At 40.9% G+C, this 10,959-nt stretch overlaps 1 protein-coding gene across 4 annotated transcripts in view; it reads left to right on the forward strand.

Moving 5' to 3' along the window:
- Nucleotides 1–7,495, forward strand: part of SPHKAP (SPHK1 interactor, AKAP domain containing) — a 76,861-nt gene extending 69,366 nt beyond the window's left edge. For 3 of the 4 annotated variants that reach the window (XM_081910289.1, XM_081910290.1, XM_081910291.1), the window contains exons 9-12: nt 885–971; nt 2,539–2,591; nt 2,681–2,865; nt 6,288–7,495. In XM_081910289.1, the coding sequence (XP_081766415.1) occupies nt 885–971; nt 2,539–2,591; nt 2,681–2,865; nt 6,288–6,431 (469 nt within the window). In that variant the 3' untranslated portion in view covers nt 6,432–7,495. The remainder of the gene's footprint in view (nt 1–884; nt 972–2,538; nt 2,592–2,680; nt 2,866–6,287) is intronic. The other variant, XM_081910292.1, reaches the window with a different exon arrangement.
- The last annotated feature ends 3,464 nt before the right edge of the window (nt 7,496–10,959 follow it).

Here is a 10,959-nt window from a genome sequence, read left to right on the forward strand (position 1 = left end):
ATTGATTTTTTTAAAAATCTTGTGTTTGAGGCTGGAGACAATAAGAGGCGACAAATTATAAAAAACACGGCAAGACATCAAACATTTAAAAAATTCCCTATACAGGGCTTGCCTTCAGATGTCTTCCAAAAGTCATATAGTTGTTTATCTCCTTGACATCTGATGGGAAGGTGCTCCACAGGGCGGGCACTACTACAAAGAAGGCCCTTTGCCTGGTTCCCTGTAACTTCACTTCTTGCAGTAAGGGATCCACTAGAAGGCCCTTGGAGCTGGACCTCAGTGTCCAGGCTGAACGATGGGGGTGAAGGCACTCCTTCAGGTTTGCAGGGTCGAGGCCATTTAGCACTTTAAAGGTATAAGTGTACTCAACATTATCTCTGGCTACACTGTGATGAGTCTTAGGGTTTTATATAATATGGCAACCACTTGATGACACAGTATCAAGTGATAATTAGCACATATATGAAGCAGCCATCATGACTCAAATACCACCAAATGTTCACATCCCCTGACATCACTTTCAGGACGACATTCTGCCACTCAGCAAGTGATGAGACATCAAGCGATGTAACCAGACTTTACAAAGCATGTTTTGCTCTGAGCTGAAATGAAATCTTCATTTTGCCTTACCAAACAGCTTAACACTTGATTCTTTCTCTGTCAGTTCATAGTACCAATAGATGTGTAACTGTTGTGTATTGTTTGACTAAATACGTCCCCATCTTTTGTGTTGCTGGTAACAAATTGCTGAGTCAGGCAAGAACTGTGTGCCCTTGTTCTGAGAAGCAGAAAAGCAGCCGCTCTGTCTGCCGCTTTGCTTAACAATGTCTTCAAGTGCATGCTGGTGCAGACTGGCATTAATACTTAAATTTTTGCATCGTCAGCAATGGCAACAGCAGTACCACTAGCAGTCTTGGCATTATGGACCTGGAAATTTATCAGGAAAACATGCCATCTTCTCATGCAATTAAGTAAGTAGCTGCTAAGGTGACCTCTGATCTTGGGAAGCGCTGCTCCATTTCAGCTGAAAACCATTCACATCATCCAGAATGTGCCAAGCGACTTCATTATTCATCCAGCTGCTCTCCTTTCTTGCTGCCGCTTTAACTCCCATCAGCGATGGTTACAATACAAAGTTAGCTATTTCCATTAAGTGGTGATCAATTATTTCCATAAAGTGGTGTCCACATTTTCCAGTTGCCCGCCACATTCACACTTAATTTCATAGTGTGCTCCAAAGTGCAGATTAGCTACACTTTGCCCTCATTCTCTAAATATACTGTTGCAAATGCTAGGTGTGAATTTCCCCCTGAAATGTTAGAAGCCAGCAGTTTCAGTTACATATTCAGTAATTGCTATCTCTGGCAAGCAGCCATCTCTTTCTGATATAAACAACTGCCTACAGCAAACACAGGCCCTGGTTGAGCAGCACATTTGTTTGTTTATTACGAAGGTTCGTACCCCACTTTTCATTCAAATGATTTACAACAGGTTGTAATATATATATAACTATAAATCTCATGCACATGCACAGCCCAGCAACCTTTAGTTTTCTAGCTAATGGACAGGGCCAGAACATGCCTTCCTTTGGGCACCCAGCCCCAGGGAGCTAGGCATTGAATCAAAAAATTCATTCCAGCAGGGAGTGGGTTGCAAGGTTGCTTCTCTGACCAATGGTTTGGGCAAGGCTGGTCTGACAGACTTCCTTATGGGCTCCGGGCAGTGGGCAGAGACCTTAGTGAGCTTGCCCTAAGGTCTGTGAACCCAGAACAAGATGAGCTGTAGTTCAGGGGCACAGCACATGATTTGCATGCAGAATGTCCCAAGTTCACTCCCAATCTGGGGCTGATGGAAATTGTACTCTAACATTTGGAGAGCGCCATTATGGCTTCATGGTACAATGGCAATGGCCTTCCAGAGTTTCAGACAGAATCTGGAGCTGCCTCGTGCCAATCTGGAGGGGGCCCAGTTCGGTTCAGGAGCTGACCAGATTGGGTGCACAGCCCTGCCTCTTAGGTTCCCATTGGTTTTGCTCCAGGTTTGATTGACAGCTGCGTAGATATTTTTGAAAGGGAAGGGGGGAAGATCCCCACAGAATTTTTGATTCTCAATGTTCCTAAAAATATTTTAAGTTACCCTGAGCTCAGTGAATACAGTGGGAGCGTAGATACACATTTTCTGAAATAATATCAACTTGATATCCTTAAAACTGAGTACTGATGCTTAAACCTCCTGTCTATAAGGTTCTGTGACTTATGAGATTTCACAAGATACTTCAGTTTCAAAGGGCTTTGCGTTTGATACCTTGGTAGCAAATGATAAAAACATAAAAGATCCCTTAGTGTGAATTGCTGATACACGTACCCCAAAAGCAAGTTCATTTTATTTTATTTATTTATTATTATTTTTTAAGTGTAGAAATCAAACTGCTGCGTCTCAAGTCCCTCTCTGAAATCATTTCAGCTTTCATGAATGGATGTCAGGCCATGTTGCAAAGTTATATACAATAATCTTTTCTTGTTCTTTTTCTTTCTTAAGCGAATTAGTAGATGAAAACACATTCCACAACAAAATGCCAGAAAAGGTAGAAGGTAAGTTGTATGTCGCAAAACAGGGTGTAGGAACTCGTTTTGTTTTGCCTGCAAGCACTGGGAAAATGACGGTGGCATTCTTTCCTCAGAATGTACTTCTGGCTTATCCACCGGAACAGCCAATGGGCAAAAGGATCTCTTGGTGATCAACTTTGACCTGGAACCAGAGTGCCCTGACGCAGAATTGCGTACCACCCTTCAGTGGATCGCTGCATCAGAGCTTGGGATCCCCATGATCTATTTTAAGAAATCTCAGGAAAATAGAATTGAAAAGGTATGGCTCTCTGTTGCAGGAGAAAAATGATGGCAAATGTGGGGTAGCACCCACTGACAGGCAGTATTTGAAAAACTAAGACCATCATGTTTTCTTGCAATAGGTATTAGAGTAACATTTTAAATATACTGCCCCGCCTCTAGTATTTTTATCTATTATTATTGCATTTATATCCCACTTTGCCTGCGCAAAGGTCAAAGTGACATACAATATTCTCCCCCTCCCCGTTTATCCTCCCAACAACCCTGTCAGATGGGGTTTGCATAGGGACAGTGACTGGCCGAAAGTCATTCACTAAGCTTCACTATTGGGTGGGAAGAATGAAATACAAACCTGTGGCAGAAAAGCCATTCAGGAATGACCTTATAATTTGAATGCCACTTTGTGCCACATTAAGGTATCGCAAAAACCTGTGCAGTCACAGTTGTGGGGCACAGGGGTCCCTGTAAACTAGGCTTGCTCTAGTATCTCAGGCACTGAGACGCATAGCAGGAGTTTATTTAAACAAGGGCAATCAATGTGGTGCCCTCCAGAAGCCCCGGCCAGCATGACCAATGGTCAGGGGTAATGGAAGATGTAATCTAAGGACATCTGGGTACCATGTTGGGTACCCTCAGTTTAAGCCATCTTGGCTCGTGAAATTAGATGGGATTAAAATGTTTTGTATAAATAGATATGAGCAGCAAGTGGGACTCCTGCTCCCTCTTGCCTTCAACAGGGATGGAGCAGGTACTGCACAAGGTCTTGCCTTGGATCCTATGAGCTGCTGTGTCAGGACAAGAGCTCATAGAATCAAGCCCTGGATCTTTAAAAAAAAGTGTGTGAGAGAGAGAGAGTTGGTATTAGGTACAGCTGAGGCATTGTTTAGTATTTTCTAAGGCAAAATATTTGGGAATCTTCAGCAATAATTTAAGCTGCATTCAGTAACAACTGCCGAAATTGTGTCCCATTATAGAAACAGCTGTCAGCTTTGCCATATGCCTCTGCAAATACTTTAACCAATTCCTAAAACACCCCAGAAAGTGATGAAACACATCCTGCCTGAAAGCCTGCCCTTGGAAACAGCAAGCCTAGCTGAACATCTTTAAAATATGTGCTTAAGTTTTAAAAGACCACATGTAAATGGCAAATTGTCCTGCCAGCTACGGAGGCACAATATATTTCCTCCCTTGTTTTCAAAGTGGAGTGATGAAGCTTAATCAGATATTGATTGTGAAAAGTAAAAAAAAAAAGAAAAAAGGAGAAAGCGCTAATTTCCATTTGCAAACCAAGAGCCTGGGTGTGTGGTGTGATGATGCTTTTCGTTTCAAATAATAACAAAGCACAAAAGTAGACAGTATAATATTTTCCCCCAGCTGCCTGGAAATCTAAAGGAAGCTTTTTAAACACACACCAACACACAATTGGTATGCAGTAAAATCAATGCATTATTGTTCCTTCTAGATTTGACTTCTAATGACAATGAGTTCTGGGCATTTTAGAACCCCTTCAAACTAGGATGTTTTTGCACATATATTCTGCAACACATCATTAACACAGTAAGAGCTGCATTAGTGGCAGATTTATACAGGATAACATTCCGCTTTACTAGTTCCGTGATGCTTCCACAATGCATCATTGTTATCTGGAAGGACACTCTTGCATTACAGCACAACAAAAGTGGGAGAGGAAATAAACGGGAACGTTTGTGGTATAAAAACTTCCAGGAGTTCAGCAAGAAGTTACAGGACCCAGCCCTGATTGGAAATGGAACAGTATGTCTGTAGGCACAAAGCATATTTAAAACAGAATTGTGCATAACTACCTTGGCAACATCATGAGCACAAATCCTCATGAATGCACAACAAAAAATAATGTTTGGAGGGACCCTTGAAGATTTATGGGTACTCTACTACTACTACTACTACTACTAATAATAATAATAATTAATAATAATAATTTATTATTTATACCCCGCCCATCTGGCTGGGTTTCCCCAGCCACTCTGGGCGGCTTCCAACAAAATATTAAAATATAATAGTCCGTCAAACATTAAAAGCTTCCCTAAACAGGGCTGCCTTCAGATGTCTTCTAAAAGTCTGGTAGTTGTTTTTCTCTTTGACATCTGGTGGGAAGGCGTTCCACAGGGCGGGTGCACTACTACATACACACAACTCTAGTTCTTGTAGCCACAGGCAGGCAGAAAGGGACTTCAGTGATGATGCTGGTGGACCAGCTACCACATGTACAGACCCCTTCTACAAAGAAAATGCAACGTGCATGGAGAGAGGACGGGATGGGGGCGTTCCCCTTCAGGCCTAATTTGAGGCATTTCTGTAGGGAATACGACCAGATGATCTGGTGTAATACAGATTTCTCTGGTCTGCCCATTGTTCAACCACCTCACTCCACTACCTGAGTGGAAATTTTCATGTTGGTGCTCTAGGTTTGCCTTTGGGTGTTCTTTCATGTAACAATGCAACACAATGAGACTGAGGAGTAAATGTCTATAATATTGGCTGCCTCTCTCCCCCTTCACCTTCCTTTGGAAGCGTGACAATTTGAGGATTAGATTCTAAGTATGCTGCCAACACTGGGGCAGCCTGAGCACAAAAGAACTCTTATTTGAGACTCCTCATTCCCTCTGTCCCCCATGTTCAGGTGTGCATGCGCCATTGCTCAAGTAGTCAAAAAGCACCACTCTTAAAAAGGAAGAAATATTTTTTTAAAAAATAGGGGAAAACTCCTGGGGGGAGTCCAAGACACCTAATGAGAATGACATGTACTCAGTTACCATGGAATCCTAACTGTTTGCCAGGCAAGGGGGTGGGCAGAATTGGAGGAGGAATGGAGTTTCCAGGAGGAGAGCAATGCTAGTTTGTAACCTGAACGGGATCTTCCACCGTGCAACATTTTGTGCAGAAACCACCGTATTTACTATTTGCATTGTAAATTCCTAAACATAGCTTGCCTCCTATTCTTAAACCAAAGCTTTTCCCTCAGGACTGCTTCATACAACCATTTAAATATCAATTGATTTCTTATTACTTAGTTACTTGTCAATTGATCAACAGCTGATTCCACTCAGAGGTTTTGCTGTGGAGGTGGCAGGAAAGATCAAACATGATTGGCCTGTGGTCACAGGATATTAGAGTTGGAAGGGACCCTGCTGTCTAGCCCAACCCCTAGCAATGCAGGAATATGCAGCTGTCCATATGGGGAGTGAACCTGAAACGTTGGCATTATCAGCAACCTGCTCTAACCAACTGAGCTGACTCATTCCCACACGCACAAGTCCTCACTTGATTCTGTAGTCAATGAGTGATGAACAATTAGAGCAGTGTGTGAGCCAACCCTCCTGGATTCATATAGTTACAGTGAAAAGGAGAGAACCTAATTGGATGAAACCAACTCTTATGAGTAAACATTTTTTTCCCTTCCAGTTTTTAGATGTTGTGCAGCTTGTCCACGAGAAGTCCTGGAAAGTGGGCGATATCTTTCATGCCGTGGTACAATTCTGCAAACTCCATGAAGAAAGCAGAGAGCGGACTCCGAGCCTGTTTGACTGGCTACTCGAGTTGGGATAAGAAACCTTGTTACACTTGTTTTCATTTTTAATCCATTTTAAGTGGCAGTGATTTGTGAGTGGCCCTCTTTTTCAAAACATCAGCACATAGAACTGAGCAGAAATGCACAAATTCTGCCATGGGTCTGTTTTAGAGCTGTGCACAGGAAAGAAAGTGATGGGTGGAAAGGAAAGACCCGGAGTATACAGTTGTATCACATGGGGAACCATGCGTTGGAGGTCAGCGGCGTGCGCATTTTGAATTGACATTTGTGGAAACCGGAGGAAAAAACAACATCTGCTTCCCGCAATCAAACATACATACATTTCTGTCGGCTATGTGTATTGACTGACAGTGAAATCACACAGTAACAAAGGCATTTTTAAAAGAGAGAGAAAGAGAGGTTAGTATTTGTCGTTTGACTACACTAGCGGTTTGCAGAATTGCGAGGCAAACGAATACGTAGGAGGATATGCCTCTCAATGAATTCTGTGTAATTATGTTTTCAAATTACTCCAGAAGAATAGAAAGAGGAGCCTGAGCTCTTGAACTGTGTCACAAAGAAGCGACATTCGCAAGCTGTTGAAATTCCTTTTTAAAAGCTGTTCGCCATTCGGCAGTCGTATATGTTCTGCTGAAAGGAACAAAATTCAGGTTGGCAGGTTTTCATGCAGGTCTTTAAAACTCCTTATCGTGTTGTGTTCTTTCCCTGCAGTTTTCAGAGGCTCTGTGCTCCAGTGAATGCTAATATTGGACTGCTCATTAACAGATTTGAGTCCCACACACAGCTTTACTAGCAACTCGCTGTGAGACTGTGGGCAGGTATTGGCATTTCTAAGCCTCCCCTTTCTTTCACCTGGAATAGTGATTCACATCCTTTGTAAAGTTCGTTGCAATCTGCGAATGAACAGTTGCTTTTAAAGGAATTCAACTTTACTACTCAAATTTTACAAATTGATTCTATGCAGATTTATTCAGATGCTAAGTTCCACTGAGCTCAACAAGCCTTACTCCAAGTAAGTGCTCATGATTTACAATCATTTGGTCTTAACTGCTGCCCTCAAATTGGTTTAGCTTAGGCCAGCCTCATAAAGGATGTGACTGTGAAAGTTTTTTATCCTAGAGGGAAACACCAAAGCAAGGGAAAAGGGGTGCCTATTAGGCAGGAATATTTCTTCAAACTGCCTCAAGTATTCTAAAGAATGTGAAAGAAAACTTTCCTTCAGAAGCAATCTTTAAAAACCTGGGCTCCAAAATATACTGAGCTGTGGTGAATTGTATTAGATAGTACTTCTGAGAACAAGTTTCTCCTTTTTCATTATTATTTTTATACTGATAGAATCATGTGATTATCAACACTTTAAAACTAAAATTTTAATGAGGTTAAATGTTTGGGGTGCCTGTGATCTTTTTATTGCATAAAAACTTGCCTGATTGTTAGTGTACATTCCCAATACCCTGATTTTCAAATAACTAGTAGTTTTTGCACCCATACTTAAAATGTTCTTTGGCTTTGGCCAAAATGACTGCTTTTAATTTAAAGCCAGGAAAGGGAACTGTGTTGCAATAAAAATCTTCAGCTCATTACCCACTAAATATCTCTATTCCAAATTGCCAATATCCTTTACTAGCATCTTTGCAAAGCAGCAATTCTGTCATTTGCTTTTTTGAAAAACAGAATTTCAACCGTTTGGCCATATACAGATTCTGCCTGTATGTTCCTGAAGACTATGAAAGACATCTCTTATTTTCATTAAGATAGTATATGATTCTGTAATGTGTCCAAAAGTAAATTATCTTTTTACACTATTTTTGCAGTACTTTTAAATAAAATTATTAAGAGCCATAATTGTCACCACTGCTTCTGTTAAATCCGCTTCCACCCATGCCTGTTCTTTCGCAAAGGTGACATTTGCCAGCATATTAATCTAAGTGTTCAAGCGACTTTGCTGACTATATAGTTACTCCACAATACATGTAGAGGAGTAAAGGTCGTGGTTAATAATAGAAAGGCCAATGTATAATGCAAGCACTAGCTTTGGCTGAACAGCACCTGGGTCCACTCTGGAGATGTGCCACAACCCAAAAAGCTTCTCAAGGCCAGTGTGCACTCAGGACCTCTCAGAAAACAGTAATAAAGTTATGGAGCATTATAGATTGAAATTATACTGTTGGAAAGGTTATTTATTTTTAGACCAATTCCAGTTAGTTGTGTGTTACACAGACGTTTTGCGGTGGTAGAATAAATGTTTACAAGCACAAATAACATAGCTAACATGTGAAAGTGTGATGCAATTCCTTTCTGTATGCTACTTTTTAGTATTGCAGCCTGACTTGAAATAAATTTATGTTAACAGTCTGTGTCCTCTTTGCCTTTGTAAAACCTAATTTTGAATTAGCCTTTCTACACAGTAGAGAGGACATAAAGTATTTTCATATAGTAGCTCAGCAAGAAAAAGGATCCGTGTGTGACATCAGACAAAAATGTATTTTACAAAAGTTCTGAATTGCTGTGAAATGCATTCAGTACAAGCTGAAGGGAGTACATGGAATTGGAATGCCAACATACCCTAAAGGCTTCAGTTTTCAAAGTAGGTGGTCACCTGTAGCTTGAAGATTGATGGAAGGCCGCTAAAAGTACATAATCCAAAGCACAAATATCTCAACATTTAGCAGAAGCAGGCTATGAGACCAGAATTCTTAATGTGTGGATCAAATAGGGAAACATGTATGCTCAAAAATGTATCCCAAAAGACTACTTCTGATGTATGCCTTCATCTGAATTGGAAGCCAAAGAAACACTGAACTGCGCCTGGAGTTTTAATCTTAAATGGATAGACAAACAAGCTTTTAAAGAGGGAAGCGGGGAGCATTTGAAGTTTTTTCTTTTTAAAAAGAATAGTGAAATATCAATTAATTTTTATATAAAATTAAATCCATATAATTCTAGATCGAAACTGCACAGCTTGTGTCTCAACAGGCCCACTAAACATAGCAACTTACTCAAAGGAGGCTAATTTGTAGCCCTTAGGTGTTATTGTACTGCCTCTTCCATGACCACTAGCCATACTGGCTGCCACTGATGGGAGACTTAGTTCAGTGACTTCTGAACTCCTGCATTAGGGGGTTGATAAGCCTGTTTTATGTGGGGCAGCAAACTCAGAGTTATTAAACACCCCATAATATGTTGTTGGTGGACTACACTTTATGGACCTCTTTAAGGTATTGACATTCTAAGCCATCTCTCCTAATGCAGCTGCACCTCACAATGCTGATCTGGCCACACTCAAATTAATAGGTGCATCTGAGTTAGAGGAGGTAACATTTCTGATCCAGAATAACAGGTGCACATAACAAAGTGCAAGCAGAGCTGGATCAGAATAGAACTGTCAAAAATTGGGTTCACCAAAACACATGTCTGAGGCTCTAGCAATGTAACCCCGAGTTCAAGGTTACCTCGCCTCCAATAGGGGGACATAAATACTGTAAATGCCAATAGCTTCAAAATATTATGACGCCTGCTCTGCTACAAAAGTTTTCTTTCTCAGGAAATGTATCTTTGCATATTTCTGAAAAACAAAGCTACACTTTCCAGAGCCTAAAGGTATTGTGCATTGCTCTGTAGCAAATACCAGTGCTTTGCTTCATAGGAGATCACACCTAGCACTTCCACAGCCTTCATGGGAGGTAAACCATGCATAATATCAGAGACTCCTTAGGATAAAGCTGAACAGGGAAGTCAGGCTAGATTATATTTCAGTTCAGTTGACATTTTCAGGGCAACACAGCAAATAGGCTCTCATACTGGGGACACTAGGAATTCAAAAACACCAGTACCAAAGCAGCATCTGGATATTCAGGTATACACACATGTTGAGGCAAATCACTTTAATCACTTACTGCAATTAAGAGGACAAACTGGATTGGAGAAAAAAAGAAAATGGATGTGAAACAACAGGATGAAAAGCTGTGAACTAAACATCAACAAATCATGGTTCATACATTCGCAAAGGCTTGATTTAAAAGGTGTGAGCCCCTCTCCTCTATGGTGCAAGCTACTTCTCCAGTGTGGGTCAGACAGACCTCTTATTGAGACCCAATTTTCATGTAACCATTCCTGCTCAAAGTGGCAGATCACATGAGCCAGGCTTGAGATTCGACACTCAGTTCAAAAGGGAGGGGTAGGACTTTTGCAACTTCCCCACCATGACACAATAGTACCACTCCCAAGCTAAATGCATGAACCCATGCAGTGTTTTACACTCCAGAACCTAGATAATATATAATATTTTTATTCATATAGCACAAAGGAAAAGGTTAAAAAGTGAAGCATCTTATGTAGCAGTTGAGAAAAACATTTACCAAATGTTTGGTGCATACCCACTACCATCCATTATGCTGCTTCTTAGTGTGTGGCCTGAAGTTTAGGAACTAAGTGATTTACGCTGAAGCTTAATATTGCATTTCAGATACGGTTTTTTAATATATTGTTGGTCACTCTAAGGCTTCAAGATGGAAGAGACTATAAGTCCAATATGTAATAAGTTGT

This window comes from Podarcis melisellensis (genome assembly GCF_964234715.1).
Source record: "Podarcis melisellensis genome assembly, chromosome: 5".
Taxonomy (NCBI): Eukaryota; Metazoa; Chordata; class Lepidosauria; order Squamata; family Lacertidae; genus Podarcis; species Podarcis melisellensis.